Here is a 17,554-nt window from a genome sequence, read left to right as displayed (position 1 = left end):
TCAGTACAATTGTCAACACAGTGAAGAAGGCAAATGTAATAACATTTTAGTATTACCATGAAAAGGATCTGCACCTCATGGACTGTGGCCCCCGCAGGGGTCTGCAGATGCCACTCTGCGAATGGCTGCTTTGTGTCCTGCTGCGCCTCCACAGTGTTGGTAGCTCCGTAGACCACTCTGTTTCTTTAAGTGTTATTCTGATGGCTGAGATATTCTCATTGGGAGGCGCTGTTCCTCTAAAGTTTAGTGTTTATTGAAAGTGGAACACAAACCACAGCCAACTCAGATTTCATTCAAACAGTTGTTATGTCACAGGGATTTTGAGTTCAGACAGAATAGGGGCATTGGTGCAGGAATGTGCCCAGGAGAGCCATAGGGAAGCCCAGGCCTATGCTCTGTCACAGGCTAGCTACAGCTTTGGACCAGTCACCTTCTTTCTCTGGGCTTCAGAACTCTCCCTGTAGGTAGAGACATGTTACAGTTCTCTGTCTGTAAAAAAACTTAATGATTCTATAAATACCTGTAGGATGGATGGATGGGTAGAAGGAAGGAAGAAAGGAGGAGGAAAGAATAGGGGTTTAAGAAATATATTAGGAACAAATTTCAGACACATGAAGGTTTCCTGGAAAGGAGCAGACTCACTGCGAGAGCTCAGGCAGGTTGGGTGACACTTCCCAGAGGTGCTGGAGAGGATGTTAAACTATTTGACACCTGCTGTTCCTTCCAAATCTAGGATTCTATGATTCCGTAATCCTCTTAGACAGTGGGCATCTGCATATCTACCATGTATAAGAACTTTTATTCGCACATATCAGTAATGCAAATGTTAAAAGTAACATTACGAGGCTTGGGATCATCTGTCCATTATTCCCACAGTAATTTACACTGCACGGTACTTTGCTTACTTTTTCTGATTCGGTAGGAAGCTTTCACTGTAGAAAATGTAACTAAATTTGGTAATAATAAGGAAGGCTTCAAAAGCAATTCTAAAAGAATGAGATTTCTAACCTTGTTTTCTCTCAGTGGTTCCCAAATGTTAGTCTGCTTAGGAATTTCCAGGGAGACTTGGAAACATGTCTGCTGGGGACATGTGTTGTTAATGTTGTGTGTGACAAAATGGGAAGTTTGTAGAAGGAGCTTCTGCCGCATCTGTTGGAGTGCAGACTCCTGGGCCCTGGCCCCTTGGTGCTGGACCCGTTGGTCCCGTGGCTAGAGCAGTGGCCTCCAACTCCGGCTGTCCAGCACAGTTACCTGTAGAGCTTGGTACAAGTTTCTGTGCTGTGGCTCGACCCCCGTAGATTCTGATTCACAAGTCTTTGGTTAGGCGAAGGCATCCTACAGCTTGTAAACCCCACACAGCACCTTTGGAAATGCAGCCCGGTTGGAAAGGAACTATACTACATCAGAGGCTAGTTCCTGGCTTTGCAAACCAAACACGTAGAGAAATCTTTATCCCTTGTACCAAAGCAAGCAGGCTCCTCAGGGCATCCCATGGCCTCAGACTTCCCAGAACAACGCAGACACTCTTTTTGCACAGGGAGAAATTGAAGGTATGGAAAAGCAGATTCTGAGTTTGAACCAGAAGAAAGAAGACCTGCTGGTGAACTTGAAGGCCACTGTACTAAACCTTCACCAGCATTTAAAGCAAGAACAAGAAGAAGCAGAAAGAGAAATGCTATCAGCTGTAGCACCCGAGGACGGGGGAGTGGCAGAGAGGGATGCTTCTGAGTGGAAGGTGGGTATGACTAGGTGAATGCTGGTCTCATGTCCCATGAGCACGTTGATGGGTAGTATTTTTCACCTGAAAAAACTGTAGCATCTATGTCTATGGCCTATAGTTAAGGAATTTTTTTTAGAAGTGGAAATACTCCACCTGGGATTGTTTACCAGTGAATATAAATCCTCAGGGTGTGTCTCTTCTGGACTCAACCCAGAATTCTTATGCCTGAGTTACTTTAGGGCATGTTCATGGAACTCTACTGGCAGGTGGGTCGAACCACTCTTGGAAGTGTATTCCTACAGAAAAGTCAGCCCATTGCACACTCAGAAATGGCCCAGTGCCTTTCTAAGCTCACTCTGGATCCACTTCTATGAATCACGTTCTTTAATTGTTTGGTGAGGGGCCGGGGTGGGGGGGGGATGCCAGTGCATGGACCTGAGATCGGACAGTCAGGATATTTGGCTGGACAAGCTGAAAGGTGCATGACCCAGAGGCTCCTTGTGTGGGTGGGCATCTCAGATAAAGTAAGTAAAAAATTAGCTACATAAAAATGCAGTCAGGCCCGGATCTGGTGACATTGACGGGCAGCCCGACTGCAGGTGTTCTTGTGCCGTGCCTTTCAGGTGAACAGAAGAGGCTCCATGTCTTTCCTGGCAGCAGTGGAGGAAGAGGCAGAAGAAAGCTCCCTGAAGAGTGAAGTAAAGAAACTTATTTTCTCGTTCAAGTTTGTTAGAACCGAGACTCTAAAAGGAGGTCAAAGAAAAGATCTTAAAATAATGGAAACCTAAGGATTTTTAAAATTAATGTTGATATTTTTAAAGGATGAAGTAGTTCTCCTGTGTTACTAGCATTCAAGTGCATGTAAACCTACTTCACCATGTAAAAGTGGGATAAACGTAATTCAGGCACACTTGTTGGCATAGGGGAGAAGACAAAGAAGTTCTCTATTGTATCCTGACTTCTGAGAACTTTCTCTGTAAGTTTTGAGAGTATGTTGTTTGGTCGGCACTCCTGATGTGATTTTTAGAACTTTGTTTTCCTCATATTTGAATGACTTATTTGGTCCAAAACAGTATTGCCAAGGGCACGAAGAGTTGTGTTAGCCACTAATACTGTGAATTCTTACAACTTTATTATAATTGGTTGAACGAGACATTTAGAGGCGTCAGTCCTGATATCGAGTGCCATTTCATACTTTACAAACAAACCTTATAATGGGTGTTATGCCAAAAGGAAGAAAACTGAAGCAAATTGTAGTTTTTATGACTCACATGTAACCATTAGCCGTATTTTATGCTTGTTTTATAGACTGTTAAATAGCGCCATTGTCACACAGAACAGCCCTAGGACATGGTGGAACTGGCTGGGGGGACAAGGAAGGGTACAGGTTTACTGTGTTCTTTGACGCTCAGATAACTTTGCAAACTGATTATGCCCCTCTAATGGCAGAGAGCATTGTGAGAATGGAGGAAAGACCAGGGTCAAAAAAGAGTGCACTTCAGTATGATGTTAATTTAAGATATATATTTGCTTCTGAGCTGATGTTTACAGTATTTGTTGTTTATATATGACAACAAAAAATGCATGTTCATCAAGCTGGGTTTTTTTAATTGACAAGTAAAAATTTTATATATATCTATGGTGTGCAGCGTGTTTTGACACAGTATATGAGGGCTGTCCGGAAAATATCCAGCCATTGTTAATATAACAAGAACAGTTACATGGCCAGATACTTTCTGGACAGCCCTTGTATGTATGTATACATTGTAGAATGGCTAAATTGAGCTAATTAACATATGTATACTTACCATTTTTTTGTGGAAAATGGTAAACAGTATGGAGCTTTCTCAAAAAATTAAAAATAGAACCACTATATGACCTATATAATAATCCCTCCACTGGGTATATATCCAGAGGAAATGAAATCAGTATATTGCTACTCTCTTAGCAATTTTTAAGTATATATTAACTGCAGCCACCATGATGTATAGATCTCTTGAACTTACTCCTCCTGTCTAACTGAAATTTTATGTCCTTTGACAAATGTTTTCCCAACCTCCCAATCTCCACTTGCTGGGAACCATCATTTCACTCTCTGTTTCTAAGAGTTCAACTTTTTTTCACTCCACATATAAGGGAGATCACATGGTATTTGTCCTTTTGTGCCTGGCTTACTTCACTTAACAAAATGTCTTCCAAATTCATCCATGTTATTGCAAATGACAGAATTTCCTTCTTTTTTAAGACTGAATAGCTTTCCATTGTGTATATAAACCACATTTTCTTTATCCATTCATCTGTTGAGGTACACTTAGGTTAATTCCATATCTTGGCTATTGTGAATAATGCTACAATGAACTTGGGAGTATAGATATCTCTTCAACATACTGATTTTATTTCCTTTGGCTATATACCCAGTAGTGGGACTGCAAGATCAGATGGTAGTTCTATTTTTAATTTTTTGAGAAACCTCCACACCATTTTCCATAATGGCTGCACTAATTTACATTCCCACCAATAGTATACAAGTGTTCTCTTTTCTCCACAACCTTAACACTTGTTAGTTTTCATCTTACTGATAAAAGGTATTCTAACAGGTGTAAAATGATAACTTCATTGTGGTTTTAATTTGCATTTCTCTGATGATTAGTGATATTGAATTTTTTCTTATGCCTATCAAGCTGTTATTTTAAAGATAACATTTAAGGTTACATTTACCAAAGCAGATTGAATTCCTAAAGCGCTGTTTTAAAGATCCCCTTTGTGTGACACGAGCTGCATCCCTACTTTTTTTTTTTTTTTTTTTTTTGAGGCAGAATCTTGCTCTGTTGCCCGGGCTAGAGTGCCGTGGCGTCACCCTAGCTCACAGCAACCTCAAACTCCTGGGCTCGAGCAATCCTTCTGCCTCAGCCTCCCGAGTAGCTGGGACTACAGGCATGCGCCACCATGCCTGGCTAATTTTTTCTATATATATTTTTAGCTGTCCATATAATTTCTTTCTATTTTTAGTTGAGACAGGGTCTCGCTCTTGCTCAGGCTGATCTCGAACTCCTGAGCTCAAACAATCTGCCCGCCTCGGCCTCCCAGAGTGCTAGCATCCCTACTATTTTAAAAACTAATTCATTTATTTTGAGACAGAATCTTGCTCTGTCGCCTAGGCTGGAGTGCAGTGGCCTCATCATAGCTCACTGCAACCTCAAACTCCTGGGCTCAAGCAATCCTCTCTACCTTAGCCTCCCGAGTAGCTGGGACTACAGGCCTGTGCTTCCACACCCAGCTAATTTTTCTATTTTTTTTTTGTAGAGACAGGGTCTCACCCTTGCTCAGGCTGGTCTTGCACTCCTGACCTCAAGTGATCCTCCTGCCTCTGCCTCCAAGAGTGCTAGGATTACAGGCATGAGCCACTGGGCCTTGCCTACATACCTACTTTTGAAAATGTTTTTTAGGCTTCAGGAAGATAAAGCACACTTGGGAACATAATTTAGTTAGCAAGAAATATAGATGAAAAATGGGGGGAGTGCTGGAGATAAGGGCTATGGTTACACTGCCTGGTAAGCTGAGTCTTGTATAAAAGAGGTGAATGAGTAGGTGCTGGTTATGATGGTTGGAAAGCACTTCTCTTTGCTAACCAATTGGTTACTGTGATAGAGTGGAGACAAGAAAGCAGAGCCTTCGTCCCAGTCTTGGCCTGTACTGTGGAAGCATGACAAGGACATGGAGGAAGATAGAGCATCTTCGTCCTCTGGAACTATCGTTCAGGTAACGTGGGGCCAACCAACCACATTTGTGGGTGAGGCAGAGAGCTCTTTTTGCAGGACTTTCTCCTCTTCCTCCTTTCCTTTGGTTTTCAATCAGTATCACCCAAACCTTTAAAACACCCATCTGTGGCTCAGATAAGAATAAAAGAAGAATAAAAATAAGGGGTGGTAAAGAACTATCTTATTTGAAAGAATGCTTAGGGAGGGGACCTGCCTGGGCTGAATTTTTTTTTTCAGTTGATAAAAATTGTATATATTTATGGTATATGACATGATGTTTTGAAATACGTGTATATTGTAGAACAGCTATGTCAAACCAATTAACATCCTCTGTCTCCTTCTCTTTCTCTTCTTCCGACTCTGTGGTTGCAGGCATCCCCCGACAGCCTGTCCTTTTCTTCTCTCTGTTTTCTCTCTTGCTGATTTCATTTCCTCCCACAGCTTTGGTTGGCACCTCCATACCAGTGATTCCCAAATAAAAATCTCTAGTCTTGACTTTTCCCTTAAATCTATTCCACATTTCTATCATTTTAATTGACTTCTCTTTTTGGGTGGATTTTCTTCAACTCAAACCCATTTTACTAACTTTCCTTTAAAGCTTGCTCTGCTTCCTAAGTTCTCAATGTCTGCTAATGGTCCCACTATTTTCTCAGAAGTAAACTTCAGAGTCCTCTTAGGTACCTCATTTTTCTCAGCTTTCATATCACATCAGTGGTCAAATGATGTCCACTCAATGCTTACAATTTCTTCTTCCATGATTTTTGCCATCATCTGATTTCAAGCAATTGTTACAACTTCTCTGGACTTTCGGAGTAGCCCTCTAATTGGTTTTACAACCTCCATTTATTTTTCCTAGTACATCTTATAAAATACTAACTGATGACTTTTCCTAAAAGAAATCATGCTGAGCCCCAGCTTAAAACCCTTCATGGATTCTGATTATCTACTGAGTAAAATACAAACTTAGCCTGGCATTCCAGACTTTTCAATTTTATTAAAGCTTTACCTTTTAATTCTTGGTTCATACCTTTCTGATAACAGTTATTGTTTTCAGTAGAAGGAGCTGAAAAGATAGTAACATTTTGTTAGGAAATGCTAAATGCTTTATGTACATCATCTTATCTAATAATCATAAGCATGAGTGAGGTAGGTTTTATTTCCACTTTAAAGGTTAAGTAACTGAGGTTCAGAGAGTTCAGAATAACTTTGTCCAAGATCATGAAACTTCTAAGTAGAACAATCAAGATTGGTTGGATACAATATCCATATGCTTCCAACCACACTGTGGTAATTACTTGTATACATGTCATTTTCCCATTGGTTGACCTTGTTAACCTTAGAAGTAGGATTGCTGGGTCAAAGTATATATTCATTTAAAAATGTGACAAACATTATCAGACTACCTTCTAGAAAGATTATAGCAATGTTACTCCTCCTAGGAATGCATGGAAGTGCTTGTTTCCTGACTCCAAACTTATAATTGATATTGTCAGCCTTAACCAAATTTAGCCAGTGGTTTAAATATAATTTATATTCTAAGAATGTTGAAATCTCTTTAGATGTGTATTAGCTTTTGTGACTCATCTTTTATGAACTTCTTGTTCATGCCATCTGTTTTTCTACATAGGGGTTGATATTTTGCTTACTGATTTATAAGAATAATTAATATATTAAGGATATTAATACTTTGTAAGTCATCATCCCAGTTTGTCATTTCTCTTTTACTTAGATTATGGTGTCTTTTGTGGTTCATATTATTTTATTTTTTTAAGTTGTCAGTACTAACATTCTTTGCTTTTCTTACCATGCTTTAAAAATTCTTCCCCAATATTAGAATTTTTATGGCATATCTTTAACATTTCAATATTAGATACAATTAGAATTCATTGTTAGGAGTGAGACAGTTATATTTTTCATGCAATGCCTTGGTAATTGTTCCCAAACTTAATAAATTCATCCTTTCTCCCATTATTTGAAATGTGGCCTTTATCATATAATCTCATTTAAATTCTCATTAGAATCTACTTAAGTACCTAATTCTCTGGATTCCTTTTGTGCACTTTAGGAGGAGAGTTTTAGAGAACTTAAGTCTTTTAAACAAAGACAAACCTGATGAAGTTGATTTTTTTTTTCTTAATGAACAACTATTTTCTAAATGTACCTGACTTTACTTGATGTTCTTGTGATTAAAAAGAAAAAGAAAGTAAATGTACCTGACTTCTCTGGACACTGTTGCAAGCAGGTGATGTGTCAAATGAGCAGGCCCAGGAAGAGTGTCTCATGTGGCACCAGGACAAGCAAGACCTTTCTGGAGCTCTGATTCTTTTCTTTCAGGAGGCAGATGGGAAAATAAGCACCTGTGATAGTTCTGTGGCACAAATTCTTGTACCAGACTCATTAAACACTGAGCAAGGCCCAGAATTTTCCCTGCCCAACCAAACAGAAGAGGTAAGTCTCAGTCAGTAACAAGCCAACTGCTCAGAGACCTGGTCTAGCACCCAGAAATGACCAGTTTTCTGTGTCCTGCAATACCTTATATGTCAAGGCAAGTGTTACTTGTGAACTTGAAATCTTCCTATGTGCTATCAAGCTGTAGAAGTGGAAGATTTGTCATCAGATATTTACACAGAAGATAAGGGGCCTGGTGCAGTGACTCACACCTGGAATCCCAGCACTTTAAGAGGCTGAGGCAAGAGGCTCACTTGAGGCCAGGAGTTCAAGACCAACCTGGGCTACATAGCAAGACCCTATCTCTATAAAAAATAAAAAAATTAGCTGGGCATGGTGATGTGTGCCTGTAGTCCTAGCCACTTGGGAGGCCGAGGTGAGAGAACTGCTTGAGCCCAAGAGTTTGAGGTTGTAATTGAGCTATGATGGCACCACTTGCACTCCAGCCAACGTGACAGAGCAAGACCTCATCTCAGGAGTAAAAGAGAAAATAAGCATGGCATAGAACAGTTAAATACTTTTCACTCAGTCACCATTTGCCAGCATGAAATGGTCTTTCCATTAATGACTACCTCTTAATTTATAGATACAATTTATGGGGACAATGAAAATGGAGAAGGGCTAATATTGATCAATTAATGGCCTATTACATAAGTGGCATTTATATTTATTTAATCCTTAGATTATGTAAGATAGGTTAATACTTACCATATGTTTACAAATGAGGAAATCAAAATTCAGGGAGTAAAAATATAGCTAGTAAATGTGAGGAGAAGGAATGAGACCCAGAATATTCCAATCTTCTTTCCTTATTTTATTTTTTACTTTTTTTTTTTTTCTTTATTTTTTGAGACGGACTCTTGCTCTGTTACCCAGGCTAGAATATAGTGACGTGGTCATAGCTCACTGCAACCTCGAACTCCTGGGCTTAAGTGATCCTCTGGCCTCAGCCTCCCAAGTAGCTAGGACTACAAGTGCATGCCACCACACCCAGCTAAGTTTTCCTTATTTTTTTGTAGAGATGGGGGTCTTGCTATGTTGCTCAGGCTGGTCTTGAACTCTTGGCCTTAAGTGATTCTCTTGCCTTGTCCTCCCCCAGTGCTGGAATTGCAGGCATGAGCCACTGTGCCCAGCCCAATATGCCTTCCTAATTTGAAATCCTGTACTGCGGTGGTTCTGAAGATAGTCTTCCAGGGAGGCATTGTTTCCCAAGTTAGTTCTGGTGTTCACCTGGACCTAAAACTCAGTGGATCTCACTAAGTAGCTCTGAAAAAGATGCTGGCGTGGTTTTGGTGCTTTTTATTTTTTGAGTGTTTCTTTTCTTTTCTTCCTTTATACTGAGTTTTATTTATATATCTTTTCTCCCGATCTTTTGTCTAGTCTTACAAAAAAAAAAAATCAGATGTAGCTTCAGTAGTGTTTTTAGCTTCAGTGGTCACTCTGTAATATATGTTTCCATGAGTGTGGATGATCTTTAGGATCTTCTGCCCTGACCATGTGAATAGTAGGTAATGATGACAATGAAGAGGAGGAGGAGGGGAAAGGAAGATAACAAAATGTTTACTGAATGTTTATTATGGGCCAGGCACAGGGATTTTACGTATATTATCTCTTCTAATCCACAACAGCTCTGTGAGGTAAGTACTACGGTTATGCCTCTTTACAGGTAGAGAAATTAAGGCTCAAAGAAGTAAAATGCCCAGTGTCATTTAGCTAGTAAGTGGCAGATCTAGGATTCAAACCTAGATCTTTCTGCCTCTGGGTTTAGAGCCTGAGCTTTTAACTATTAAGCTCCAGTGACACTGTCTTAAACCAATTTGTGTATGTGTGTATTTGTGTTTTCTTCCTAACTCAGAACTTTTGCAGAGTGGGAGGGGGATTAGTGGATTCTTGGAGCAGAAGAAGTCGTTAGGTCTTACCTTTTACTACTATAGGAGGGAGAAGCTCACTTCTGATTAGCTTTTTAGTGGCTCTAAGCCCCATACCTCTCAGTGACTGTTGTCCTGCCTTTGACTTATTTCTATCTCATAGGCACGGCCCATCACCGAAGACAGGGAAAGTTTGACCAATGCAGGCCTTAGGGGAAAAATGGGAGGGAAAGTGGGAACTCCACAGAGACCAGCCAGCCAGTGTCACCAGGCGTGTATCAGCCTCTACAAACCCTTCGTTTCAGAGGTTATGGGCATTGAGCAAATGAGAATTACATAATTTTTAGTAAAATACTGAGTCATCCTTGACCTATATTGCAACAAAGAATGAATATTTAGTAGGGAAAGATGTGAAACCCAGGTAGGCTTGACCTCACAGAGTGAACTGCCAGATGCCATTCTAGTGACATGTCTTGTCACATTTGCCCATGTGCAGTTAGGTATTGCACCTTGGGTAGGCAGTTTCACATTGTATAATGTGAAGGGAGTGGGGAGATGTGCAGGTGTTTGTAGAATTGACTAAAATAGTCAAGAGTAAATTTAAAGGTTTGATATGTTGGCATGAAATGTAGCTATACCTAGAAAACTAACTTGCATTTTAACTGCCATCCTGTTGCTGAGATCAATGATGTGTTGATGCAGAAATCAAGCAATGTGATTCACTAGCTGAGAGGCTAATGCGCATACTAGTGAGTTGATGAAATTATGTCAAGAATGTGGACTTGTAGATTCCAAAGAATAGTGAAATCAGGAATTGAATTCTGGTTCTACTTATTAGTTACGTGGCCATAAGCAGTCTGAATAGCCTCCCTAAGCCTCAGTTTCCTCATCTGTATACTAGGAATAATGATAGGTTTGTGGTGTGAAATAATGACATGGTGTATGTATCACACTTAGCCCAGTGCCTGGCTTATATTCAGAGCCCAATAAGGGTCAGGTATTATTAATTTACAGCTATGCTGTACAGAGTACCTAATTCTTACTTAACAAGAAATACGTATGGTAGTACTTTTTAGCCCCCTGAAGTGTACAGTTATAAAACATTCATTTAAATAATGTCTGCTTTTAGAATTTGAGGATTTCATATAGACAAGATGTTTTTGGAAAAAACCAGGTACTCAGAATTTAAAAATCACAAGTAACTTGGGCGCTTCTCAGAAGCAACATGGTGAAATGGAGGTGGTGAGCTGACTAAATGTTCTATGTGCTTGGGTTTCTTTGACTTTAAAAAGAGGTGGCTCAACTGGTCCCTCACGAGTTCCTTGGGCCACTTTCAGCTGTTGAAGTTCTATGGTTGCAAATACTCTTTTTTTCTTCTGTTCCCCTTTGGATTCTTTTCAGGTTCAAATAACTAGCAAATAAAGCCCAGATTAGGTGTCCAGATTGTTTGTTTCTCATTAATTCAGAGAATTAGTAAGAAAGCAGAGAAACTCGATGCTGTTATTAAAAAATGTGTATGACATAGACGAGGTGCTCAAATAAGATTTTGGAATAAAGAAGACAGTTGGTAAATCTGTTCTTACTGGTTAGTTAATTAATTAATATCAACAGATTGTTGTCTCAGGTGGCAAAAAGGGGATCCCAAAATCTTTGTCACTAAGATAGAGGAATATCTGAAAATGAGAAAACAATGAGATGACTAGAAATTGATGTCGAGAAGTAAAATCACACAACCGTTGCTTTGTTAAAAAACCAGGATTTAAAAAGAATATTGAAACAGGTGAATCCAAGTGTAACCTGGACTGTATATGAAGTTCAGAAAACAACACGAGGTGAGGGAAGACTTCCTTAAGAAGGTGATTCTTAAAAATTATAAAAATAGATTAATCAAGGTAGGGGAGAAATAGCATTTTGGCAGAAAAGAGCAAATATATGTGAAGTTAATAGATAGTCAGAGGGAAAATGTGCAACCCAGAGACATTTCTGCCAAACCAGCATTCATCATACTCATCACTGTGTGAACATGAATGGTATTTTCATATGCTGCATGTTTTTGTTACCACCTACCAATTTTCTTCACTCTATTGCACTGCAAGTTCTGTGTTAGCAAAATTCTGCAAACATTGGGAAATGTGCATTTGCCTTGGGATAAGGTATACATTTGTGAGCAATCCCCATTAGAAGTGTTTCACTTGGCCAAAATTAGTCTTTAATAGATGCTAACATTTTGTTCACAAAGTTTTATATAGAAAACATTATATTTTATCATCATTATAATTAGTAAATTATTTGTTGAAACCAGTAATTTTGTAGAGCAAAACACAAATCCTTATTCCTAAAGGAATTTCTCTAGAAGGATCAATGTGCTCTTTCAGTATTCTGGAGGCAGAAAGGTGAATACAGTGGGAGGCAAATATAGCCTGTATCAAATAATCTTTTACCTCTAAATTAAAAATATCTAATATGTATGTAATTACTGGAATACTTCCCTTTGGTGTCTGGGAGAAATGTTTCTATTGGATTAATAAACAACCCAGTTATTTCAATATAAAAAGAACACACCACACTTTCTTTATACTATAAATATCTAGTCTTTAACTCAGTAATATTTGAGTATCTAGATGGTGGAAGTCATTTTAGAGTTTCTCTCTGAGGAATAGGAGAAAAGTTTCCAGATTACCTCATTGAAGTTCATTACTTGACTCAAACTGTTTTTAATAGAGAAAAGTTTAGATGAGTAATAGTATGTATCTTTTAACAAAAAAGCTAAAATATTTTATAATCTAACAACTTGAGAAGATGTTAGGTTCAATATTAAGTGTGTAGTGTATTTCATTGTATTCCCACTGTTGTGTAAATAGCGTTTTTGTTTTGTTTTGCTTGTTTTTCTATTTGAATAGAGTGCCCAGCAATGTAAGCATTGCTTAATCATGTGTCATGCAACTTTAAACACTTGCCAATTCCCTGCAATATTTCAGACACACACACACACCCACATTCTCACCTGTCTCCTGGGGCTCACCACCTAATGAACTGCAAGCCCGTTCGCTTCCTCTGTGCCCGGGAACACTGTACCTGTGTACGTGAAGATCGGCTGCTTGGAAACCTGTGGCACCAGGTCACGTGATTGTTGCTATGCGTGTGGAGGTGCATTTTTCTTTCCTTTCTTCCTTCTTCTGCCCTTATTTTGTTTCTTTTAACCGGGGACAGTGTTGCAGGTTCACAGGTCTTTGCAGGCCCAAGTCTGAAAACTTTGGACTCCCGGCTTTTCACTGCTGGATTATCTTTGAATTTGTTTTAGGGTGCCACACCTCCTGTCCAGGCTGCAGCTCTGGACTTTTCTGACGAGCAAGGAGCCTTTGAGGCCACGGTGGAGAAAAGTAGGCCCGAGCCTGCAGAAGTCCTCCATGTCTGCAAGACTCAGGTGGCCAGGCTGGAGCTGTGGCTGCAACAAGCCAACGTGGCATTTGAGCCGGAAACATTAAACGCAGACATGCAGCAGGTGGTGGAACAAGAGCTGGTAGGGTGCCAGGTAAGACCGACGGGTCAGAGTTCATGGTTTGTCGCTTCACCAATCCCCGCCAAGACTGGGTGAATTTCTCTTAAAGCAGCAGTGTGTTTCTTTTGGTTACCCTGACCCTTACGTTTATCTTGGCCTCAACTTTTAGTTCTCAGGTTAATTCTTCGACATGCTTTATGTAAGCAGCTTATTTGGGGAGGCGGTAGTGGGTAAGAGCTCAGAGTGTAGAGTCCACATCCATTTCTGTCACATTCACTGTGGACTTGGGGAAGGTCTCAGCCTCATTTTCCCATTTGTAGACTATCTCATAGGATTTTTGTCAGGAAACAAGATAAGGTATATAAAGCAGTGTCTGGTATATAAAATATATAAAAAGTACTCAATAAATGCTGTTATTTTTATTTAAAAAATAAGTACTTAGAATATTCATTCATCAGAAATGAAACTGAATGTCCTGATTTGCAAAATTGCACATACAGCTTAAAGGGGCTTTATGACCATTTTATTAGGAATGCTCCTAGTCTGGCTTGGGAGGGGCAAGGATATAAACTTTCTGGCCTTTAGTCACTTTGAGTAAAGGTTGGGATCTCCATACCCCTGGAGGGAGGGGCCAGAATGATGTCACTGCAACAGTGTGATTGAGTGTCACAACAGCGGAAGCATTCTAGCTTCTTGCAAAGGCCACGCCCCAGCTGTGCTCAGGAGACCAGCCTTGGCCTGCTATCTCTGCCTTATTGGCTTGTGTGTCTGCCAGAGATGAGGACATCCTCTTGTTTCAGAGTACTGGCCTGGCCACAGAGAGCTCTTCCTGCTGCAGCTGGTTATGTGGTCGGGGGTAGCTGGCCTTGAGCCAGAGGCATGCATTCTCCCCTTCTTCTACTCAGGCCCCGGTCTTACAACTCCAGGACTGCCTAGTGGGGCAAACAGGCAGATGGGCTGACTGGCACCTCTGACCCCAAAAGTCAGTTCTGGTGGGATGTGTTCATTCAAATACTGGCACTTATGCTTGGCCTGGCTGATGGGGTGCAGGGTGGTGTGGGGGGGCTGTGAAAAGGAGTGTAATACGGCACAGAGTGACACTACGCTAAACTGAACTCAAGATGTTGCAGATTTGGAGTCCCAACCACTTTTGACCATGCAGGATTTATTTGCCAGCTGATTGTCTACTGACTGGGTAGACCCCATGCTAGTTCCTTGATCATCACAGGAATCCCGTCCTCGTTGCCACTTGCAGTGAGTTAGACTTGAAGAGGTCCCCAAACTTTTTGTCACTGGGGACCAGGTTCATGGAAGACAATTTTTCCACAGATTGGAGGTGGGGGAGGCAGAGCCCAGGTGGTGATGCAAGCGATGGGGAGCAGCTGTAAATACAGGTGAAGCTTCACTTGCTCGCCTGCTGCTGTGCAGCCTGGTTCCTAACAGGCCGTGGATCCAGGCATGGGGACCACAGAGTTAGAGGATTTGGGGGCCCAAGGAAAAGGCATGACCACCAGGTGGCAGAAACACCCAACAAGGTTTATTTGGACAGTTTTGACAGGATTATAATATGAGGGACAGGCTAGCTCTTTACTGCCAGAGACCTGCCAGAGGTGAGGGTGGGGCCGCTGCCCAGAAGGCTGGTAGAGCAAGGGAACTCCCTGGGGCCAGGAGAACCGGAGACGGGGCTCACGTGTCTAGGTGATGTCTCAGCACAATGGAGGGTCTCTGGGTCAGAGAGCTCGAAGGGCACCCAGGCTTGGGATTTTTTTTATACCCCTAGGGTTTGTCTTACCATGGCTAGCAGATAGATGTCAAGTGCAGTTTTGCGGGGTATGCAAAGCAGGCAGTCTCTAAATGGCTAAAAATGTGCTTATTTGGGCTGTATTTAAAGCCAATTCATGTAAAAAATGTGAGTTTGACACTGGTGGGCTTTGAACTAACAGTTCTGACCTGCTGTGAAAAAAATAAATGACATAGGGGCCAACATATACAAGCCATCCTTGGCTCATTTGTATGACAATATAACACATAAAAGCTAATATTGAAACATATAAAAAGCCTTAAAGTGGCCTGGAAAAACATTCCCAGTGGGAAAATGGCCAAAGGACAGGAGCAAACAGATCATCAGTGAAGAAAAATTATGTTTAGTAATTTGATATTTGAGAACAAATGTTTAGCCTTGATTATTAAAGACATGAATTAAAACCACTAGTGTTTTGTTTCTACATTACATTAGCAACAATTGTATCATCCTGGCAAAACTCTAGAAAAATTGATCCACTAACCTACGTCTGGGAGTTCTAATGGGCGCAGTGTTTTGGAAGCTCAGCTGTCAGCATGTAAAATGTTCATCTTTTTAGAGCTAATGATACCATTACTTTAAATGTACCTCTAAAAATAATCCAAAATGAGAAAAATAATTATGGTAGCACTAATCACAAATTTGAAGAATTGGAAACAGCTTAAAGGGGTAACAAGAGGGAAGTTAAGTGAATCATAGGGTATCGATTTGCAGCGATTAAAATGAGAATCATGAGGCATATGTAGACACATAAAAAAAGTGTATACAAAATAGTTAAGTGGGAAAAAAGCAGCATAAAATTATAGTACACTTTGTGTATAGCCACTCTAAAATCTATGAGTACATATTGTTTAAGCTTAATAGCATCTATGGAGGATGTAAGTACAGTAGTCCCCCCTTCATCTATGGGGCACACGTTCCAAGACCCCCAGTGGATGCCTGAAACCCCAGCTAGTACCAAACTCTACATACACTGTTTTTTTGATCTGATAATGCAGACGGCTACAGATTTGGTATCCATTATCCAAAATGCTTGGAACCAGAGTGTTTTAGATTTCCGAGTTTTTTGGATGTTGAAATATTTGGATATATATAAGATATTAATATCTTGGGGATGAGACCCTGGTCTAAACATGAAATTCATTTATGTTTCATATATGCCTTATACACATAAACTGAAGGTAATTTTATAAAATATCTTTAATAATTTTGTGCACAAGACAGTGTTTTGATTATGACCCATCAGGTGAAGTGGAGTCTAGAATTTTTCACGTGTGGCATCATGTTGCTGCTGAAAAAGTTTCAGATTTTGGAGCATTTCAGATTTTGAATTTTTGGCTTAGGGATGCTCAGTCTGTACTAACAGGCCAGGTAGCATAGACAGCAGGGATACACTGGGCAAAGGGATGATTCGTGTCATGGGTGAGACGGAGTGGGACAGCTCAAGATTTCATCATGCTACTGAAAATGCCATGTCATTTAAAATTTATGAATTATTTATTTCTGGAATTTTCCATGTAATATTTTCAGGCCATGGTTGACTGCAGGTAACTGAAACTACAAAAAGCAAAACCACAGATATGGGGGGACTGCTGTAGTTTGCTTAGATGAAAGTGCTAAAAGCTATATTATTTGAAAATTTGTTTTAAGGATAGAGTTTTTCCTTAAGTTTCTCCCAAGGAACTGAGCTTGTTCTTAGTCATGCACCGGTTTTAGTGCAAGTGATCACAGTGGTGGAATGTGGGCATGAAGGCTGCTGCTGTGTACCCAGCCAGCTGGCGTGACCATGTGGGCTTCTGAGCCCCAGGAGAGGGCAAACTTGACCTGTTGAGGAGGAATACAATGACTGTGACTTACTGGGAAACTTACTTCATCCAGCTGATTTATTTTTAGGCTTCTGTGTAAATTGGCCAGTTGCATCAATGACTAAGTGATTCAGGTTCCAAATGATTTCTTCCGTGGTGGTGTTATAGTTTAGAGGCTTATTTGGCTTGAGAAAGAGAAGGAAAAGAACAAGGAAAGGCATTTTCAAATAGTTGCGTGGGATTCTTTTTTTTAATTCCTACTCGGCACTTGGATTGCAGCATGAAAGATTAGGAAGGTGGGGGAAAAATAAGAACAGTCAGCACGTTTTAAGCAAAGACTGTATATCAAGCACTGGCCAGAGTACCTGGATTTAACTTGTGCTTTTAAGAAAAAGCACTCTCCAAACCCTGCTTTCCTCTAAAGCACTCTCCAAACCCTGCTTTCCTCTAAACTCCCCAAGAATCAACAACACTGAAGACTTCTGTGACCTAATGTGGGGTTTTCCCCCATAGACCAAGTGGCAGACACCAGCTGAGTGTCCTTTAATTCAGGTGTGACGCCATCTACCTGGAGATAGTGTCGGATGCCACAGGGTTGGGGCTCAGTCTCTAAGGCTGTCCCTCTGCCCCAGACACTAGTTGAAAGTCTGGACCT

The 17,554-nt window shown here is 40.5% G+C and overlaps 1 protein-coding gene across 6 annotated transcripts in view; it reads left to right on the top strand.

Moving 5' to 3' along the window:
• Window positions 1–17,554, top strand: part of SYNE2 (spectrin repeat containing nuclear envelope protein 2) — a 297,352-nt gene that overhangs the window by 188,142 nt on the left and 91,656 nt on the right. For 5 of the 6 annotated variants that reach the window (XM_045565891.1, XM_045565883.1, XM_045565875.1 and 2 more), the window contains 5 exons: window positions 1,538–1,735; window positions 2,344–2,418; window positions 5,369–5,479; window positions 7,813–7,926; window positions 13,096–13,326. In XM_045565891.1, the coding sequence (XP_045421847.1) occupies window positions 1,538–1,735; window positions 2,344–2,418; window positions 5,369–5,479; window positions 7,813–7,926; window positions 13,096–13,326 (729 nt within the window). The remainder of the gene's footprint in view (window positions 1–1,537; window positions 1,736–2,343; window positions 2,419–5,368; window positions 5,480–7,812; window positions 7,927–13,095; window positions 13,327–17,554) is intronic. The other variant, XM_045565887.1, reaches the window with a different exon arrangement.

The sequence above is a fragment of the Lemur catta genome, chromosome 1 (assembly GCF_020740605.2).
Source record: "Lemur catta isolate mLemCat1 chromosome 1, mLemCat1.pri, whole genome shotgun sequence".
Lineage (NCBI taxonomy): Eukaryota > Metazoa > Chordata > Mammalia > Primates > Lemuridae > Lemur > Lemur catta.
Note: the sequence above shows the minus strand (reverse complement) of the source record. Positions and strands in the feature narration are given on the sequence as shown.